Here is a 22,458-nt window from a genome sequence, read left to right as displayed (position 1 = left end):
TAACTGCTGCACTCAAGTAGGGCCACTCTGGCGTTGTACAGGAATACCCTCGAACAAAAAGCTCACTTCTACGTTTCGCCACCAGGGTAACTTTTTGCATGAATTTATCTTTCAGTTAACACTCTGACCTTTTTTGAAAATAAGCTTAAATATCTTAACCCTTATCTTAATATCTTAAGCACCTGAGATTCGAACAGTACTCATTGGAGATAGCAATTTTTACAGATTTCTTGACAAATTCAGCATTTAGAAATTTTTCAGCACATATGCTAGCTCCCCACCACTTGAGACACAAAGACGGTTGCCCAGAAAACGACTCCAAAAAATCCGTACCCATCACTTGAGACACAGACGGTTGCCCAGAAAACGACTCCAAAAAATCCGTATGCGCTCTGCTGCCGCCCTTGTCAGTTGGGCCTGCCTCGTGTTCGGAACATTGAGCATGACGTAAAAGAAAGAAACCCCTTTTAATTTTTTTCGATTCACTATCTACGACACTGGTTTGCTTCGGGCTACTCTTGAGAAAAAAAAATTCTTTATCAGAGCAAACTATTTCGGACCATAAGAATTTGTTAGAAAAGCACATAATTGGCACTGGAAGCTGGAAGCCACCTCAAAAATGCGCAGCACGGTTGTGTTTTACTTGCTTGCGGTTGCTTGTTGCTTATGAATATCGTATTTTCTTGTTCTTTTTGGGACAAGTAACTTTTTATTCTCGAGCTACATTCAGCGCAAGCATTCGTGGCACAATGCAAGACCGAAATGAAGCCCGCGAAGAGCTGAAGAACATCTCACAAGTAAAGCCCATAGAATGCGCACCCGGTACATTGCGCAGGAAGAAGAAAGGTCAGAGCTTAAGCCATAAAAAAAACAATGGAAGAATAACGGAAACATAATAAACATCGACGCGACAGGCCCGGTTCAAGGCATCACGATGATAGCAGTCACAACCCGGGATGGCAACCTCAGAAACAGCGCATCATTTAGGTTGAGACACCGATCGATGTCCAACCATAATTAACTGTGTCCGACACGACCGCTACCTTCAAATTTGGAATGGTTCATTTACAAACATTTGGCCCGACCCACCCTCGAAATTTCACCTCAACCGATTCAGACGAAAATCAATGTCCAATCCTAACTGAGAGAGCCTGACACGACCGCGACGTAAAAATTTGGCCCGGGCCATTTCCAAAATGCTTTTCTTTGCTTTTGCTTGCCTTTGCAGTTATAGAGGGGCGCGTTGCCATGCATGAATTCGGCGTATCGACAACCATGCATTAAAGCTGATAGTTGAAGCTTTTGTGTGTGTTTTCTTTCATCCACGTCTTTCCCTGCACCACCATTCCTATCAGAACATGTCGCACCAACTTGCCCAAACCTTTACGCTGCTTGTGGCAGGGAAGGTGAAATGGTTTTTTGAAAATTTGAAGTTCTTCTTGAAATCGAATCTATGAACTTCAAGGTAAAGCATGCCAAGTATTTTTTCGCCAGCATTTAAAATAGTGTCGTAATCACCGATTACAACCGCAACGATAGTCAGGCTTCTCTTCACTAGATTAGAGAAGTGCGGAGAAACTCGTAATGACGTCATTGTTGCCGAAATTTCAAATGTTCGCTACCTGGACCCACGAGCTAGAGTGAGCGTTCCAACACCGGTAAACAATGATTCATGGGCTTCACCGTCGGTGGCGCTGGTTTACTTCCTTGAAAGAACCGTTTATTAGCTGGAAACGTAGCGCCGCCCTATGTGACGTCATCGCTGCGGCCTCTGCCAATCGCTGCGCACTGCAGAGAAACCTGGCCACCAATGCGGATTTATTCTGCGATTACGTCACCATTTCAAATCCTAGAACAATAATATTTCGCATGCGTTACCTCCAATTTTCACACATTTTATCCCTTCAAACTCGTCGAATTCTAAAACTTCTTCACCTGCGCTTTATGTCCAACTTCCAGTAATCGTATTCTTGAGTCGTGCATTCCTGTACACGCCCTCAAAACGTGGCGAAGATACACCGGGGTGGCCGGCACGGAACATTTGGGTCATGTGCTGGTCACTACATCTTCCTGACGCCCATCGGCACATCACCGAGAGGTAGGGGCTGCCCCAGCCCTCCCTCTTGTAAGGCATACCTCCTCCAATCCCGTTAAGTTATGAGGGAGGAGGTAACTGTACGGGAGAATTGTACACGTTCACTTCTTACAGAGGACGACGAGATTGGAACAGGGGAGCGGAAATTTAAAGAGAGGCATTTGTATTTGTGACTTGGTGTGTATGGGCATCTGCTTTCCTCTGCAATATTCTGAGAACTTTTTGTGTCCAATGTGCCTGGATGTGTTTCATTATTTTCATACCGAGAACATGTATCTTCTGAGTGATACTGTCTTTGTCACTCTTTCTAGTTGCTTAATAGCCTCAAAGGAGTCCGTTCATATCATCATTATCCTCGGTGATGCAAGATCTTATGGAAAGACAACAGCCGATTATGTGGCAAGGAGTAATACATGTCTTCTACGTCTACACTGGCTGTTGTCTTCCGTAAGATCTTGCGTCACCGAGGATATGATGAAATGAAGTTTTTGAATGATTCAGTCGCTTCTTCACAAGGAGTTTTGAAAATTTTGACTGTGTACTTGCATTCCACAATGGTAGGGTGGGCAGGTAAGATATATCTACAGAAGTAGGCAGTTTGCATCGGGTCGCCTGTGACACCCATTCTGAGTAGTATATTTTTTAGCGAAGTGTATCGTGTTCTCTGCCAAAGATTGGAAGGTTTAAACAGAGGTATCTTTCGTTATGTCGTTGATTTTTTTTATCTTAGTTGATAATGCAGGGTTCAATAACAGCATGGTTAACATTTTGAGAACCTTCAAAGAATCTGAATCTGGTCTCATGTTTACCCTTCGGTTTCCAAGAGACAATGAGTTGGTTTCTGGACCTTAAGCTGCACTTCAGTTCTAGGCATGATTGCTGGCAATATTGCCCTAGGTAAAAAAAAAGCCACTGCTCAACTATAGCTCCGAACATTCTAAGCTAGTGCAGAATAGAAAAGCTATTTCTTGTCTCAAATCGACCCTAGCAACATCCGCCCATCATGTTCAATACGACGGCTTCAATGCCCAAGTTTCCAGTATGATAAAAGCAGGCTATCCTAGCAATGCCATTTCCAAGTCTATATGAAGTTAATGAAGTGGGTCACAGGCCATTCATGCCCCCCCTCCCCACTGAAGCAAACTCGAAGAATCGCGCTGTCGTTTCTTACATTGACCGCTTATCTCATGGGTTAAGACACGTTTCGAACTGATATGAGGTCGTAGTAGCCCTATCTGCCCCCTGAGATTAGGAAGACTTTGTCTTCTTGTGCAAAGAGAGGTGAAAAGCGTTGATAGTAGCTCCCGTTCCTACAAAGTGAAGCATTGAGCGAAATTTGTGCGATGTAAAACTCGTGTGGCGTATAAAATTCCGTTCCTCTGTGGGTTTGTGTACATAGGCCAAGGCGGGCGGTGTGTAAACATTCGCCTTAGCACAAAAATTATTGTCGTGAGGGGCGATGAGCAGCTCCCAGAATGCAACAATTGCCGTCCTCTCTTTGAGGCCACTCAGGTGCTGTATCGTCATCTGCGACAAAGAACGAGAGAGGTGATGGAAGCATTCCACATAGCCTCGCATGGGAACTGCGTGAGCAAGCCTTCGCTCTCGCTATTGTGCTCGCGCTCCCTTCCTGCTGTTGAGTTCGGCGAATTTGGACATGGGGAGGATTCCCTTAAAACTACCGCGAAGGTGAATGAGCCCTCTGGAAGAAACGTGGCTGCAGGAATGTCGGAAGCAGCGACGACAATGGCGTCCCCACGTGTTCGAACATGCCATCGGGTCGACGAACGGAGTGTTGTCCTCTTCAGTCACGCTGGGGTTGAACAATTGCCCGAGAGCTGCGCCTTCCACATGGGTTCCACGTTCCGGTCATCAGACGACGAAGTACAAGATCAGTGTTGTCCTCTTCAGTCACGCTGGGGTTGAACAATTGCCCGAGAGCTGTGCCTTCGACAGAGGTTCCACGTTCCGGTCATCAGACGGCGAAGTACAAGATCTTTCAACCCCTGCTGGGAGACAGCCCGCATTCCTGTGTCACGCAGGCGCCTTCCTGTTCCACATGGGCGCTGTCCGAACCCACGTGCGCGCCCACCTGGAGGCCATGTGGACGACAACGTGACCGGGTCGTGTTCCCTTTCCATCGACCGAGCTGCGAGAGAACATCAGGACCGCCCTGCCGGGAATGGTACCATCAGTGCCATCGTTTGATTGGACATCATTCTTCGAACTGTATTCCCCAACTAGGGATCTGGGGAATACGAAGAGTATTTAACGAGCTGCTGGTTTGGTACCAGAAGGGCTATCTGCGCAGGTTTTAGTTTTTTGTCTTCTTTTTTAACCTTGATATGTCAACTATGTTTTTGTCGGTGCCTTTGGTATCGTTTTGTATTTAAGACTTAGTGTCCTTCCAAATAAACCAGTTGAAAAAAGGCGCTCGTCTTGTGGTCTACTTTCTGTGTCTCGGCTTTGTTTGCGCCCCCATTTTCATCGTGAGCACTTTACCATCATAAACGCTTTGTCGTGCCACGCGTTGAAGGTTTCGTGCAAGAACTTTCACTCTTGCACAACGGTGATACTGGTAAGGCCTAGAGAGTTAGACTTATTTGTGGTCGCTTGCTGGAGCTTCGACTTTTTGGTCATCCGGGTGAGTCGAAATGACCGCTTCACAATGTAACGATGGTGCTTTTCACTGAGTCACTGCCCGTTCATTTGCTAAGTTAACCTATGAAGCGGTGTCTACCCTGTACATGGTATAATAACATAATCTTGCACCATGACCGTGTATTTTCGCGGTTGGAAATGATTTGCCGTTTTCCTGAGCCAATATTTTCGTGGCTCAAACAAGGAGTTGTGTCAACATTCGCCTCAGGAATAAAAGGGTTCCATACGCGTTTTTCAAAAAGTAGCTTTTTACATTGCCTTAAGGACAGTTTAACTCGCGAACTGATGGAGGCATAGATCACGAGGAAACAAAATAAAAAATGTAGCAGCCAGCCATCGGTAAGGTACAGCGAGATGCGGTGGGTGGATCATACATGGACTCTAACAGCAGGGTTACTATAAGTGTCTCTGCTCATCTACTTTTTTTAAAGCAGGTTTCAAGCTACCGATACTGGGTTTCGCGTCGTCAACGTCACCAGAGTAGCAGTAGTATTACAAGTAATAGTAGTAGTAGTAGCAGCAGCAGCAGCAGCAGCAGCAGCAGCAGTAGTAGTAGTAGTAGTAGTAGTAGGTATAGTATGCTGGTATGTTGCAGTCGTAGGCGTGACCGATTGGTGCGTTGCCATGGGAACCACTAAGAGGGTGGTTATCGTGGAAACAGGAGGGTAGACGCAAGCGGAGGGAAGCCTAATCGATGTTTGGTGGTTACCACTGGAACCATCCAGAGGGGCTGGTGGTTACGGTGGAAGGAAGAAGCATGGCGAGAATGGAGAAATTTCCAACCAGAGGACGGTTGCCGTGGAAGGAGCGGGAAGGACCCCATAGCGAAAACTGCTACGTCTGAAATATACTTCACGATATTTATAATGTACTTTAAACACATTTTTTATTCATGATTGCACTAAAGATAAGCCAGAAATAGGTTCCTGAAATTTTATGCTTCGTATACGAAATATACTCTTCATATTTCCCAAAAAACGTCACTTCAAGCATGCTTCAAGCACGTTTCAAATACGAGAAAACATATGAATGCGGTTTTAGCATCTTATCAATATATTAAAGGTGTACTTTCGTAAATATGAAATTAATTCATACGAAGTATAGGTCACTTAAAGCATGTTTCGAGCACGTTTCAATCACGTGAAAAATATGTATGCCGTTTTAGTATCCTGTTAATGTATTGAAAGTGTACTTTCTTAAATATGAAATGAATTCATTCGAAGTATACGTCACACAAAGCATGCTTCGAGCACGTTTCAAACACGTGAAAAAATATGTATGCGGTTTTAACGTCTTGTCAATGTATTAAATGTGTACTGTTCTAAATATGAAATAAATTCGCCTGAAGTACACTTTATTTTTAACAAAAGGGCAGTCCTTTTATACATATTTACAGCACACTTTTAGCTACCCTAGAACAATCTAGTGTTCGAAATCACGTTTCGGGAATCGCCTTTGCATGTTGGCAATGTATTGAAAGTGTAGTTTCACAAATACGGCATTAATTTATCCAAAGTATAGCTCAATTCTAACGAATGAACTGTCCACGTAAACGTATTTGCAGCACACTTCAAGCTGCCGTGGAACAACCTAGTGCTCGAAATCACGTTTCCGGAAGCAGTGAAAATTCTCCCTTTTCTGTCGTCCACTCTTTTATGTTAACGTCTAAAAGAAAGGCAATCGCCACTAAGTTAAATTACGTGCAGACAGCGTGATAGTATTATACCGGCTATGGCTCCATGCGCGCATACTGGGGCCGATAATGCCAGCGAAAAGGACCCCGACTGGCAAGGCGCACCGGCTCCAATAGACGCCCTTGTAATTTTTGGTTGACAGTTCGACTCCAGACCGAGGCCTGACGCAAATTACGACTAAGAATTCGGTTCTAGATAGACCGCAGATTGGAACGCGACCACTCCGACGCTTCTGCGACAATTTGGGGGCCCACAGTCTGCGCAAAAAGCGCCTCACCGGGCAAGATAGTGTGTCGCCTCTCGGGTAGTATATATAAGCCAAGCCAAGTATTAAGCATGTCGGAACAGTTCCTGATGTCACTTTCCTTCGGCATTTCCTGTGTCGCGACATCTTTCCCGTTCATGTCCCGTCACCTGACCTTCCATTGTCATAGACTTCTTGATTACAGCACGTTTTCTCTGGGATTGTCTGTTACCTCATGCTACCCGCGGTAAATTAGTGGAGCGGGGAGTCCTTCCTTCTTTTGGACACCTACTTTATGTTGCCTCATGCTTATAGCCAGCTCATTCATTACTTCTGGTGTTGACAACATTAATCAGTATTATCCGGTGAATCCGACTAGTAAAAATCTTTTATAAGCCGAAGTGAATATATTTTTAATGTGTTAATTGCGTATTTCAGTGCATTTTTAATGTAATTATTGTATATTTTAGGATATATTTAATGCATTATATGTACATTTTTAGTATATTTTTATGTGAAATAAATATACTAAGCAGACAGAAAATGTATTTTTGACGCATTTGTAAGAATGCTTAAAATATTACTCCTAGCGTACTTAGAAAGCATTCATATTGCATTTAAGCATAGGGACAAAAAATGCGAAATTAATATGAAATGAAGACGATGTGTTCAAAATCCATTTTTAGCGCAGGCTTTTTTCGCCAAGGGGCGACAGCGTAAGGTCAAACAGGTATGTAGTTGCCACGATAAAGACCCGGAGGGTGGCTACCCTGGAAGGAGGAACGCATAATGACAGCTTAAGGCACAAATGGAGGATGGTTGCCGCGGGAACCACCCGGAGGGTATTTGGCCTGTAAGGATTAGTGTATGGGAAGGCCGTAGGATTGCGTAACTAGAGGGTGGTTACTACGATAACCATCCGGAGGGGAGGGTGGCTACAGTGGAAGGAGGAAGGTAGGACGAGAGCATAAGGCGCAAGTGGGGGGATGGTTGCCGCGGGAACCATCCGGAGGGTATTTAGCCATTAAGGAGTAGTCTATGGGGAGACCGTAGGATTGCGTAACTAGAGGGTGGTTACCACGATAACCATCCGGAGGTTGGCTACAGTGGAAGAAGGAAGGTAGGACGAGAGCATAAGGCGCAAGTGGGGATGGTTGCCGCGGCAACCACCCGGGGGGTATTTGGCCTGTAAGGAGTAGTCTATGGGGAGACCGTAGGAATGCGTAACTGGAGGGTGGTTACTGTGATAACCATCCGGAAGTAGCTACAGTGTGAGGAGGAAGGCAGGGCGAGAGCATAAGGCGCAAGTGGAGGATGGTTGCCAAGGGAACCACCCGAGGGGTATTTGGCCTGGAAGGAGTATGGGGAGACCTTATAAATGCGTAACTAGAGGCTGGTTACTGCGATAACCATCCGGAGGTGGCTACAGTGTAAGGAGGAAGGCAGGGCGAGAGCATAAGGCGCAAGGGGAGAATTGTTGCCCCGGGAACCACCCGAGGGGTATTTGGCCTGGAAGGAGTATGGGGAGACCTTATAAATGCGTAACTAGAGGCTGGTTACTGCGATAACCATCCGGAGGTGGCTACAGTGTAAGGAGGAAGGCAGGGCGAGAGCATAAGGCGCAAGGGGAGAATTGTTGCCACGGGAACCACCCGGAGGGTATTTGGCCTGGAAAGAGGAGGGTATGGAGAGATCGAAGAATGCGTAACTGGAGGGTGGTTACTGCGATAACCATCCGGAGGGCGGCTACAGTGCAAGGAGGAAGGTAGGACGGGAGTAAAAGAAGCAGGTGGAGAATGGTTGCCAAGGGAACCACCCGCGGGGTATTTGGCCTGGAAGGAGAAGAGTATGAGGAGACCGTAGGAATGCGTAACTAGAGGGTAGTTACTGCGATAACCATCCGGAAAGCGGCTACAGTGGAAGGGGGAAGGTAGGACGAGAGCATAAGGCACAAGTGGAAGATGCTTTCCAAGGGAACCGCCCAGGGGGTATTTGGCCTGGAAGCAGGAGACTATGGGGAGACCGTAGGAATGCGTAACTAGAGGGTGGTTACTGCGATAACCATCTGGGGGGCGGCTACTGTGGAAGGGGGAAGGTAGGACGAGAGCATAATACGCAGGTGAAGGATGGTTTGCCACGGGAACCACCCGGAGGGTAAATGGTCTGATAGAGGAGGGTATGGGGAGATTGTAGGAATGCGTAACTGGAGGGTGGTTACTACGATAACTATCGGGAGGATAGCTACCATGGAAGGAGGAAGGAGGGTGTGATTAGAACGGTAGAGGGGGAGAAGGAAAGGCAGGGAGGTTAACCGAAAGAATACCCGGGTTGCTGCCCCGCACGAGGGGAAGGGTGTAAGGGGATAAAAAATGAAGGAGAAAAGAGAGCAGCAGGAAATTGAACTATGCCAAGCCACAGTGTTAGGTAAAGTCACAGCGTATCGTGCCGGCCAGAAGTTCTCAACAAGCGGAGCAGTGCATTGGAATATTTCACCGCCGACAATCGCCGCGGCCTGTGGCCTAGAATCTTCATTTCCGTCAGTGGGCGTGGATCTAGACGCTCACAAAGAATGTGGGCTATAATCATCACATCCGCAGGTGGCACATGCAGGGCTATCAGCCATACCGATTAAGGAAGAGTAATGCGTGGTGAATGCTATACCAAGCCACAGGCGACGCAGAAAAGTTGATTCATGTCGTGGTAGGCCGGATGGGGGCCTGAGCTTCAGACCTGGGTCCAAGGTTTTTGAGCACGAATTCGAAAATTGGCTTGAATTCTACGCGGCAAGTGTGACGTCCCGCGCCAGTCCTCTAAGTCTACGCGCTGCGTCGGCTCTCGAGGGGATGGACACACAATCGCCTTCATGGTGAGCAGATCACGCGGCGTCGTCCGCGCGGTGGTTGCCTGCTATGTCGCTGTGTCCTGGCAGCCACTGGTAAACGATATCGTGCCCTTTATTGATGGCGATGTGGTGGAGCTCTCGGATTTTTGCGAACAATTTTTCATGGGACGCATGACGAAGAGCAGATTGTAAGGCTTGAAGGGCTGCCTTTGAATCAGTGAAAACATACTTTGGTGGGGTGTTTCCTCATTGATATGCTCAATGACGGCACGAATAGCAGTAAGTGCTGCACCAGTCGATGAAATCCCGTGTGGTGTTTTCATTTTGTTATCTACGGTCCTTACGGAGATGGCCACGGAGCCCGAGGAACTGGAAGGGCTGTTTACTAGTAAGCGCAAAAAAAACAGACGAGGGTCAGAGTACGGGACACAAAAACACGTTCACGAGCGCTACTACGAACTGTTTATTCACGCTGTAGTGTACTACAGCGTGAATAAACAGTTGGTTGTAGCGCTCTTGAACGTGTTTTTGTGTTTCCTACTACACTATGAATAAACAGTTGGTAATAGCGCTCGTGAACGTTTCTTTGTGCCCCCTACTCCGCCCCGCGTCGGTTTTTTTTTGCGCTTCCTAGTGAACAACTTGCATCACCAACTAGCCCGGCAGCTTACTCTCCTGAATTGGAATGGGTCACTGAGCCATCGGTGTATACGTGCATTCGGTGTCCGTGTTTCTGATGCAAATATTCTAGAGCGGTCTGTTTTAATGCTGTCGACAATAAATCAGCCTTCTTTTTGACGCCCGGTATGGAAAGAAGCCCACGAGGTCGGTGCAGACTCCAAAGTAGAGAAATCGGTCTAGAGGTTGGTGTAAATTGGGCCGGTATAAAGTCGCGATGGGCACAATAATTTTCGCTATCTATGTACGCGGCCGGATAGCAGGAACACTGGCAAGGTGGTGTGCGGGAATGCCAGCGAGGTGACGAATATGCGCTCTCAAGGCTTCGATTGTTACAAAGGGAGTCACTAGATCCTCCTGAGCAGTGAGTACTGTTGCGGCTGTAGACGCGCATTTTGGCAGTCCTAGACACGTCCGGAGAGCTCGAGCTCGAACACTTTGTAAAACCTCCATGTCCATTTTCCTGAAGTTTCCTAGTGCAGGGATATTGTATCGTAGGAATGGCATGAATAATGGGGTGCACAGCTGGCGCATCGACTGCACTGATGCTTCCCGCGACTTCCCTCCGAGAAAAAGAGAACGTGTACGATCGACATCACTCGGCTTTTCATGTAAGAGACGTGGGCTCCGTGTTAGATTACGATCGATGATTACTCCAAGGAAGCGACGGCTTCTTTCGTAGGTTATTGTTCAGCCGCATATGCATACAGGGTAGTGGGATATGCTCTTGCGTGCAATGGTAACAAGGGAACATTTTTCAGTAAAAATCTTCAGGCCTTGCAGGCGGAGGTTGGCCGTGAGAATGCTTGCCGCCTTTTGAAGCCTTGCCTGAACTTGTGGTCACGTAACTCCAGGTTTCCAGATACAAATATCGTCCGCATAGGCTGAGACTCGCGCCGACTGTGGTAGTACATCGATAAGGCCGACGAGCGCAAGATTGAAAAGCGTTGGCATAAGTACACCGCCCTTTGGGACTCCACTGGAAGTGTGATGTGAAGATGTTGGTGCGTCCTCTGTCTGCATAAATAGTGATCTGTTGGATAGATAACTGCGTATTCAGGAGGACATGCGACCACCAAATTCTGCAGACTACAGAGTCCAAAATGGCTTGATGAGTGACGTAATCATACGCCCCTTTGACATCAAGAAACAATGCCGCGGTCAACCGGGTCTGATGCTTCTGATGTTGAACTGATGGCACCACGTCAATCGCTCCATCAATAGAGGAACGTCCATGCCGAAACCCGGACATTAAATCTGGGTATAATTGGTAGCGCTCCAGATAACACTCAATTAGCGTAAGCACCATCCTTTCCATAAGTTTGCCCACGCAAGTAGTCAATGCAAAGAATGGTGGAATGCAACACGGTCAACACAGGGCAGCAGCTGCAAAACGCGGCGCTTGAGGACACGGTTACCGAAGACGCCGCCAGACGAGAGCGGCGGGCTCGAGAGGAGAGGTAATTTAAAAGCGAGTATGTGCGGAGAACTCTAAAAAAGGTACTCTAGAATTGTACAGATACGAAGTCGCCCTCGTGTTGCCCAGCTCAACTACCACAACATAAAACTCCTTAGCAGTTGTTGCTGAATCTTTGCGTTACGTAGTGGCAACCGTCTTATATTTTTTTTTTCATGAAGTTCAACGTCGTATTCTGCAGTAATATACGCGTGCGCGTGTTTGCGACTGTTTGGTGCGTGTGTTTTAGTGAGCATTGTTTTATCTGCAGCGCGTGCATTGCCAATTAGGCCAACTTGCAACTCTATCGCTTCATGAGTTCAACTAGCAGCTAAAGCTTGCGCAGCGAGGCGTGGAGACCCAGACGGCTGTCTTTGAGCGTTGCACTGCCACGGGAAAGTTCCCTGTAGTCATAGGCATCCATTTGGTCACCTCGAGTTGATCACTGTTGTTCGGTGACGTTGCCGCTGCTATCAAGCGTGAGTTTTGAGAAGCGAGTTATCTACTGGCTCGCTCGCGATTGGCCATCACCAATGGAAAGGCCGCCAATCAGCCAGTGCTGAGGTATATTCCCATGGAAGCTTGAAAGCAGTGGCAACGTGACCGAATGACTAACTAATGCGAGTGGGCCAACCAGACTCGAAATTAAAATTATATTTGCATAGAATACGGTTCCATGGTCGCATCTCGCGTCACCAATTGATACAGCCATTGCCGGCGGCTTTGAGTACGAACAGACAGTACAAAGCTTCGCGGTATGTTTTTGCCGCTTCATTGCCATATTACCTCCATAATGAACGCATCACAGCCAAAGCACGTTCACTAAAAACTAGATTTTCTGCGTCGTATTACAAAAACACTGTCCTTCAGAAATTAAATAGATGTTGCATACAGCATATTGCTACGTGACGGCGAGGCGATGAATACAGAACTACAAGACGGATTGTGATGGCATGATTTCAATGGTTTTGGTCCTAGCACGAGCGCTCCTACCCGCGCCGCTGCCCGATTCATCGTGCTCTAGCCTCTGACATGACCCGAGGCCACCGAGCCATCGTCTCGGCCGTGAATTAGAATGAGCGCGCTGGCTATTTGCAGGACATGACAGTGGGCGTGGGTGAATGCTTGACCTGAGAAATGAACAGGGTGAAGGGCTTGCCGCCACGGCGTATAAGAGGACGATCAGATGAGCGGTGACCCACCAAGCTTCAGGGCCGCAGGTCACCTGGAGCCGACGGCCGGGGCTCATGGACGCAGCGAACTGCATGGGCAGGGGGGCTCACGTGAGAAAGGGGTCGGTGGGGTCATAATGCCTCGTCGCTTCAGCGTCTTCAGTTCCTCGTGTTTACTGGTCCGAGTAGAGGACAAGGCTGGGGTAAGGTCGCGTCTTGTCTGGAAGGCTGGGACAGAGCCGGGCGACGCGGACCAGGAACACGCGGCCGACGACCACAGCTGACGAAGTATGCCGTAGCTCCAGAAGTAGGATGATGAGGAAACCCCGCATCTCACACGAAATGTACGTCACGGCAGGCCGATGAATACAGAATGACACAACCGATGGTGATAGTACGACTTTAATGGGTGCGGTCCTAGTGGGAGCGCTCCTGCCCGCGCCACTGCCCCCTCCGTCGTCTCCTAGCGCGCGACAATATATCAGGTGAATACTTGATCCCGCCTATACGGTGTGGGATCCCTGGCTCAAAATTGGCATTCGATGGAGAGGAAAAGTGCAAAATTTTGCGGTTTGGTTTCTGCGCTCACCACGCGCAAAGCAAAGTTCTATTATATGGGCAGGCTGAACTACACCATGTTTTTTTTTCTTCTGTGGTATTCTTTCCCTCCCTCCATCTGCCCCCTCTTCCTCCGCTGAAATGTCAGTTTTGGGCTGTGGGTATTCTGAGAAAAAAATGAATACGAAATAGAAACAATGGCAAGCAGCCACTGCAAGTCTTACCGAGAAGCGTACGCTTTACTGTGAAAGAAGTGTAGCCCCACAGGACCTCGAAAACGCGGTACGAATCATACCTCCCGAAGGTGGTGGAGGTTGCAGCAGAGGTAGTGGTACATCTGCGTCGCGGTCAGCATTCCCTCCACGGACAGGCGCCGGTCGGCTGCCTTGGCGGCGACTTTTTCGAGACCCTTGTCCACAGTGAGCAGCAGCTGCAAAGGAAAACGCCTGGATGAAGAGGACTGGCCTTTGCGAGCTGGCAATGCATGGATGACATGGGCATTCCCTTTGAACCCGGGCAGCCGCTGAAGCCGTGCTGCCTGACTAATTTAAGCACCGAATTAGTTAATTTAAAGTCACCGCCATGATATTACGAAGCACGCTTCGATGGTCGAACTTTTGTCACGCCTTACCTAGCAAAATTTAGGAAGTATTAACAAACATATTAGCACATGCCGCTGGTGCGCTCCTGTATGAACCCATGAAAGCATCATATCTTGTGTACGAAACGAGCAAGAATTTTCGCATCCGGAGCCTGCTCCGTAATACTTTTGCCGCACCTGTATATGTGCATGGGGCGCGGTAAGCGACAACAGAAATCGCCATCTAACCTGCGTTCTATCCTGAATCATCGTTAGGTCAAGTTAAGGGACGTGCTGTGTTCAAACGTATTCTATGCCATTTTTGTCTCATTTCATAGCTCTTTCTGATCTACTGATTTTGTATTTCTTTTATTTTAAGTATTATTCTGGTTCTTTGACATTGTAATGTATTTTATTTCGTTCTATACATATTATTGCATTTCTAGGCTTATATTGTAACTTTTGAATTCTGTTTTTACGCCACCAATATTTAGCCTTTTCTTGATCGTACCTAGTGTTGTGCTAATTTTCCCTTCACTACGTACATCAAACACCGATGGCGTTAGGCAGTCTCACTGTCCTATTCATAGAGTGGAACAATTTACTAGCGCACATAGCCATTGAATCTAACGCCCTCCACATTTCTTGCTCTCCCCTGCAGCGACGTTGGCGTTTGAAATGCTGACAATTTTTTAAAGTTTTATTCTCAGTTGCCGCGCTTTTGCGATTGCTTCTGTTCATTTCGTGCCTAACACGTACACTGTATTATTTTCTCATTCCGTTATGCCTAATCGTTTTCTTTAAACCTAAAATTTGTGTTTATCGCCTGCTTCTTTATTTACTCTGGTGCTTAAATATTTTTTCACGTTATACCTAGCCTGTTTATTCTTCGTTTGCTTGTTAATGATATTCCTTATACATGTTTTTACACTGACCCCCTTTTGTAATACCCCATTAAGGAGGACCTTTAGGTGTATGCTTATTAAATAAATAAATAAATATTCTATATCTGATGTACACCTCTGAAACATATTAGAGAATGTTTATTGTTGGCTACAATGCTCCAGCAGGTTACATAATTTTTCATTGCTTCGTCATGTCTACTTTTATAAGGCCTTGATTTGAAGCAACCTTATGTGGCCTCAAAAAAAAAAAAAGGCCCTCTCTGCTAACACAACTTTTCCTTTCTAACCTCACTTTTGCTGCTTCGGCATTCACGCAACGGATTTTTTTGCTTCAATTTCCATTTCCTTCCCCAGTTAGCAGTTTCAGTTACGAAGAACTTCTATTTGACGCTCGTGGCAATTTCCTGTTCTCTGTTGTTGAAAGTGCACCTTTTCGTAAGCTTGCTAGTCCTTTTCCTCCTTCGCACGTAAACGTTTTGTACTCTATAAGTGCATGAAGTCTATGGCTGCCCGCCTCCTGTGATTCATTTTGCTCAGTCTCTCGTCAAGAGATATTTCGCTTTGTAGTTGCCGTGCTTTAATTGGCGCCTAACCATTACTGCCCTGTGCTGCTCATTTGTTGTCGTTCCATGAGCACCTAAAGAGAATCTGACAAACATTTTTTCGTTGATTTGGCTTGCCACAAGCAGCACCGCGAAGACCAAAGACGATCGCGAAACAACTGCCATAACCTCTCTATGGAGATGTTTGTCTTTCTGTCACAATATTCAAGGTGCCACAAAACTGGAATTTCACCAACTAACCCACAAGAATGCTATTCTGCTATAAACTGAGGAACTGCAATGCAGCTTAGTCACTCGGTGCGCGACAAAAATAGGGGCACATATTTTTCCCCCTACATTTTCGGGGTCGTGCAGACATAGGAATAGAAAAGGGAAGCGTAACGGAAGTAAAGCGATCGACTGCAGCGATGCGATAAATTAAGAACACCGCTTAAAGGAACTAGTGATTGTCGGATCATTTGTAAAACAAGCAAATTGTCACTCACAGCACTGTAGCGAAATACCCACATAGGGTGTTGAGTTTCCATTTTGAAATTCGTGAAAAATAAAGGGTCTATATTTATCATTATTTCTCTCGGCACTATTAATTGCAAGGATTGGGACATTAAAAGAGCACAAATGCCGAAGTCGCCTGTGCTTGCACGCGGCGCACGTGAGAAATGTTGACCGACGATTACGCTTCTTGATAATGCAATTTTCTAGCTCAGCTGTTGCGGTATTTGAACCGTTGGTAACCGCGAACCGAGCACGCAGCGCCGAACGGAGGCGTCTCTGGGTTACGACGGCGCAGCACGCACAGAGATCGCAGCCGCCGTGCCTTCCCGCGGGCGACCGAGCGATTGTGGGGCTTTACGGCGCGCTTAAGCTCAAGCGACTTTTACGGCACGCGCTACTCTGACGTCATCTCTTAGCGGGTCGCCGGAGCGGAGCACTTCACGCATGGCCTCTGCGATCCCCCTCTGCGCTCGTCTCGGACATACGAGCACGGGGGGGGGGGGGGGGGGGGGTGATCGCAGACGCCATGCTTCACACACAGCAGCCCTACCCTGCATAGAAAAGGAACCAGCGAAAATAGACGCAAGACAAGAACAAAGGAGGCACACACCACAACGCTGGACTTACAACTGATTTATTGCGATGAAGAATCGCTCATTTTAAAGGAATTTCCTGCCTGCGCACCCACAGACAATACACTTCGCGCACCACATGATGACATGCCTACTATAACGATAAAAACTTGTACTCCTTTTCAGTGATAATCACAGACGGCTCGCTGACGCATTTCTGCTTATTCTTTCTGATCATGAATGCCTCCAATAGCTCACGCTCACGTTTAGATTTCCCCCGCCCGATAATGCTGGCAATGTGAAAACTAGGAGAACATTTGCAGTCCTTTACATGTAAGGCTAGATTGCTGCCTGTGCCTGTGCCCAAAGTTGTGCGATGTTGCCTCAGGCGCTCATTCAAGCATGCTCCAGTTTGGCCTATGTAGATTTTCCCGCATGACAATGGGATTGAATACACCACGCCCACTGCGCATGTGGTGAACATAGTCTGGTGTTTTGTGTTGCAAACACCGGTTCTGCGAATGTCTGCAAAGGTTTTGGCGCACAAACCGGACAGTTTGCAAGGAGCGTTGTGGTGTGTGCCTCCTTTGTTCTTGTCTTGCGTCTATTTTCGCTGGTTCCTTTTCTATGCAATATGAACCAACTAGCCCAGCAGTTTGCACTCCAGCCCTACCCTCTTGATCTGCGTTCCTTCTCGCGCTCTCTTCGCTGTCGCCATCTTTCATTCCCCGCTTTGCTCCGCGCTCAGCAACGGCGAGGCATATTGTAACTTTTGAATTCTGTTTTTACGCCACCAATATTTAGCCTTTTCTTGATCGTACCTAGTGTTGTGCTAATTTTCCCTTCACTACGTACATCAAACACCGATGGCGTTAGGCAGTCTCACTGTCCTATTCATAGAGTGGAACAATTTACTAGCGCACATAGCCATTGAATCTAACGCCCTCCACATTTCTTGCTCTCCCCTGCAGCGACGTTGGCGTTTGAAATGCTGACAATTTTTTAAAGTTTTATTCTCAGTTGCCGCGCTTTTGCGATTGCTTCTGTTCATTTCGTGCCTAACACGTACACTGTATTATTTTCTCATTCCGTTATGCCTAATCGTTTTCTTTAAACCTAAAATTTGTGTTTATCGCCTGCTTCTTTATTTACTCTGGTGCTTAAATATTTTTTCACGTTATACCTAGCCTGTTTATTCTTCGTTTGCTTGTTAATGATATTCCTTATACATGTTTTTACACTGACCCCCTTTTGTAATACCCCATTAAGGAGGACCTTTAGGTGTATGCTTATTAAATAAATAAATAAATATTCTATATCTGATGTACACCTCTGAAACATATTAGAGAATGTTTATTGTTGGCTACAATGCTCCAGCAGGTTACATAATTTTTCATTGCTTCGTCATGTCTACTTTTATAAGGCCTTGATTTGAAGCAACCTTATGTGGCCTCAAAAAAAAAAAAAGGCCCTCTCTGCTAACACAACTTTTCCTTTCTAACCTCACTTTTGCTGCTTCGGCATTCACGCAACGGATTTTTTTGCTTCAATTTCCATTTCCTTCCCCAGTTAGCAGTTTCAGTTACGAAGAACTTCTATTTGACGCTCGTGGCAATTTCCTGTTCTCTGTTGTTGAAAGTGCACCTTTTCGTAAGCTTGCTAGTCCTTTTCCTCCTTCGCACGTAAACGTTTTGTACTCTATAAGTGCATGAAGTCTATGGCTGCCCGCCTCCTGTGATTCATTTTGCTCAGTCTCTCGTCAAGAGATATTTCGCTTTGTAGTTGCCGTGCTTTAATTGGCGCCTAACCATTACTGCCCTGTGCTGCTCATTTGTTGTCGTTCCATGAGCACCTAAAGAGAATCTGACAAACATTTTTTCGTTGATTTGGCTTGCCACAAGCAGCACCGCGAAGACCAAAGACGATCGCGAAACAACTGCCATAACCTCTCTATGGAGATGTTTGTCTTTCTGTCACAATATTCAAGGTGCCACAAAACTGGAATTTCACCAACTAACCCACAAGAATGCTATTCTGCTATAAACTGAGGAACTGCAATGCAGCTTAGTCACTCGGTGCGCGACAAAAATAGGGGCACATATTTTTCCCCCTACATTTTCGGGGTCGTGCAGACATAGGAATAGAAAAGGGAAGCGTAACGGAAGTAAAGCGATCGACTGCAGCGATGCGATAAATTAAGAACACCGCTTAAAGGAACTAGTGATTGTCGGATCATTTGTAAAACAAGCAAATTGTCACTCACAGCACTGTAGCGAAATACCCACATAGGGTGTTGAGTTTCCATTTTGAAATTCGTGAAAAATAAAGGGTCTATATTTATCATTATTTCTCTCGGCACTATTAATTGCAAGGATTGGGACATTAAAAGAGCACAAATGCCGAAGTCGCCTGTGCTTGCACGCGGCGCACGTGAGAAATGTTGACCGACGATTACGCTTCTTGATAATGCAATTTTCTAGCTCAGCTGTTGCGGTATTTGAACCGTTGGTAACCGCGAACCGAGCACGCAGCGCCGAACGGAGGCGTCTCTGGGTTACGACGGCGCAGCACGCACAGAGATCGCAGCCGCCGTGCCTTCCCGCGGGCGACCGAGCGATTGTGGGGCTTTACGGCGCGCTTAAGCTCAAGCGACTTTTACGGCACGCGCTACTCTGACGTCATCTCTTAGCGGGTCGCCGGAGCGGAGCACTTCACGCATGGCCTCTGCGATCCCCCTCTGCGCTCGTCTCGGACATACGAGCACGGGGGGGGGGGGGGGGGGGGGGGGTGATCGCAGACGCCATGCTTCACACACAGCAGCCCTACCCTGCATAGAAAAGGAACCAGCGAAAATAGACGCAAGACAAGAACAAAGGAGGCACACACCACAACGCTGGACTTACAACTGATTTATTGCGATGAAGAATCGCTCATTTTAAAGGAATTTCCTGCCTGCGCACCCACAGACAATACACTTCGCGCACCACATGATGACATGCCTACTATAACGATAAAAACTTGTACTCCTTTTCAGTGATAATCACAGACGGCTCGCTGACGCATTTCTGCTTATTCTTTCTGATCATGAATGCCTCCAATAGCTCACGCTCACGTTTAGATTTCCCCCGCCCGATAATGCTGGCAATGTGAAAACTAGGAGAACATTTGCAGTCCTTTACATGTAAGGCTAGATTGCTGCCTGTGCCTGTGCCCAAAGTTGTGCGATGTTGCCTCAGGCGCTCATTCAAGCATGCTCCAGTTTGGCCTATGTAGATTTTCCCGCATGACAATGGGATTGAATACACCACGCCCACTGCGCATGTGGTGAACATAGTCTGGTGTTTTGTGTTGCAAACACCGGTTCTGCGAATGTCTGCAAAGGTTTTGGCGCACAAACCGGACAGTTTGCAAGGAGCGTTGTGGTGTGTGCCTCCTTTGTTCTTGTCTTGCGTCTATTTTCGCTGGTTCCTTTTCTATGCAATATGAACCAACTAGCCCAGCAGTTTGCACTCCAGCCCTACCCTCTTGATCTGCGTTCCTTCTCGCGCTCTCTTCGCTGTCGCCATCTTTCATTCCCCGCTTTGCTCCGCGCTCAGCAACGGCGAGGCATGCCGCTCCCACCGGAAATGGGCTACGCTCTAGAAATAATTGAGGCCTTGACCAGAATGAGCCGAATAAGGTGCTGTCCCTCTGCTCCTGGGCTCAGTGCAGAAAAGCATTGGTTAAAAAACTAAACATTTTCACAGATTTGCATGCCTGTCTAGTTGGGTTTGACTGCTTATAATTAACCGCACATCTCCAACCAAAACACTAATTTGAATTTTGGTTGGGGATGTGCAGTTTAATATAAGGATTTGTTATGCACAAAGAGCGCGGAGTACCCGGGTTCTAACGCGGCAGCCGCGGCCGTATTTCGATGCAGGCGAAGCGCAAAAGGTGTCCGTGTACTGTGCGATGTCAGTGCACGTTATCAGGGTGTCCAGGTTAACTTTAGCCAAAGGTTAAAAATAGGATATTTGTGTTACGCCAGGGAAACCATTTGCATAGATCTACCAACCGGCTTGCGCATCATAGGAAATTTTTTGTTGTGCATTTGAATAATCAGCATTCAAGGAAATCTTTATAAATGGGTAAATATTGACTTTAACAGAAAGTGTTAATAGCAAAGTTGGAGAGCACCTTCAGAAACCCCCATTCCATTTATTTGCGATAAGGAAAGCCTGACGTATATCTATTTTCCGAGCTCCAAAGAAAACCCGCGAAATACGAAGAATATCACCTGACTAGCGCATTCGGGCGCTACGATTGTGCTGCTCTCAATCCTGGATTGAGTGAACGAAATCCGCTGCTGGCAAGGCGCGACGACCTCATTGCTCCGGCAGGCGATATGTCGACGGTGGTTGCGACGCCCGCGTGAGGCAGGTATGTAAGCGTGACGGTGCGAGTGGCAGCGTGAATGGGCGTTTTTGGCTGCTATGGAATCGAAAGATACACTTTTTATGCTAGGCGGCCTAATGCTTCAAACTGACCGCCCGCTGTGCTGCATGTGCACATCATCGTGGTCAGCCTGACTACGCCCACTGCAGCTAGGGCAAAGATCTCTCCCATGTCTCTCCAATTAACCTTGCCCTTTGCCAGCTGCGGCCACCTGATCCCCGACTTGTTAACCTAATCCGCCCACCTAACTTTCTGCCACCCCTGCTACGCTTGCGTGGAATCCACTCCGTTACCCTTAAGGACCACTGTTTACCCAGCCTTCGCATTACATAGGCCCTGAAGAACTTGCATTGGGGCTAGTTGGTTCATGATTAATGATTAAAGTTCTGAAAGGCGCAAAAGACACACACACAGGGAAAGGCGCTCTTTGTGTCATCCCCCTTTTTTCCTGTGTGTGTCTTTTGCGCCTATCAGGACTTCAACATATGCCCTGCCCATGTCCATTACTTCCTCTTGATTTCGACTATGCTGCAATTAACCCGCGTTTGGCCCCTCACCCATACAGCCCGCTTCCGGTATCTTAATGTTAACCTATCATTTTTCGTTCCATAGCTGAATGTGTTGTCCTTAGCTTGAGCTGAATCGCCTCCGTTAGCCTCCACCTTTGTGCCCCATAGGTGAGTGACTACCGGTAAGATACACCTGTTGCACACTTTTCTCTTGAGAGATATTGGAAAACTACCATTCATGACCGGAGAGAGCCTGTCATATGCGCTCCACTTCATTCTTTTTCTCGTGGTTATTTCCCTCTCATGATCCGGATCAGCTGTCACTACCTGCCCTAAGTATATGTGTTCCCTCACCACTTCCAGCACCTCAATACTAATTGTGATCTGCTGTTGCCTTGGGAGACCGTTGAACATTACTTTCGTTTTCTGCGTGTTAATTTTTCAGGGGGGGGGGGGGGGGTTACACGTGTAGCCAATGCTATTCACCGCCTGTTTACAAGAGGTATTCAGAGGCCTGGATTGGGACGAGTTGTGGATAAGAGTTAATGAAGAATACCAAATCTGGGATTCGCTGATGACATTGCCTTACTAAGTCCCTCATGATATGAACCGCAAAGCATGATCAAAGGATTAGACACGCAGAGCAGAAGGACATTAGCACGATATGAAGCAAATATCAGTCGGTGCACATAATCACGACACTAGCGCCACCTCTTAGCAGTCACGCATCGCAAAGTAGGCGCCGCGACGACAGATGCGGTGTCGCGCAAACATTGATCAGAAACATGGCGACGTTGAGTGATTATGAGACAGTGTTTGTGCGCACTGCTCACTTTTAGCAACAAATGCATTGCTCAGTGTGAAGATGAAATTATCGATACAGCTGGATGTGCATATATATATATATATATATATATATATATATATATATATATATATATATATATATATATATATATATATATATATATAAATCACCAAAAATTGAAGAAACATA

The 22,458-nt window shown here is 46.9% G+C and overlaps 1 protein-coding gene across 14 annotated transcripts in view; it reads right to left on the bottom strand.

Moving 5' to 3' along the window:
- The window catches only part of LOC144127822 (rifampicin phosphotransferase-like), a 685,750-nt gene that overhangs the window by 251,410 nt on the left and 411,882 nt on the right, over nucleotides 1-22,458 (bottom strand). For all 14 annotated transcript variants that reach the window (XR_013313574.1, XR_013313577.1, XR_013313576.1 and 11 more), the window contains one exon: nucleotides 13,696-13,830. Coding sequence is in view for 6 of the 14 variants with exons in the window: in XM_077660767.1 (XP_077516893.1) it covers nucleotides 13,696-13,830 (135 nt within the window). In the remaining 8 variants the exon portion in view is untranslated. The remainder of the gene's footprint in view (nucleotides 1-13,695; nucleotides 13,831-22,458) is intronic.

This window comes from Amblyomma americanum, chromosome 4, assembly GCF_052857255.1.
Source record: "Amblyomma americanum isolate KBUSLIRL-KWMA chromosome 4, ASM5285725v1, whole genome shotgun sequence".
NCBI classification, from domain to species: Eukaryota; Metazoa; Arthropoda; class Arachnida; order Ixodida; family Ixodidae; genus Amblyomma; species Amblyomma americanum.
Note: the sequence above shows the minus strand (reverse complement) of the source record. Positions and strands in the feature narration are given on the sequence as shown.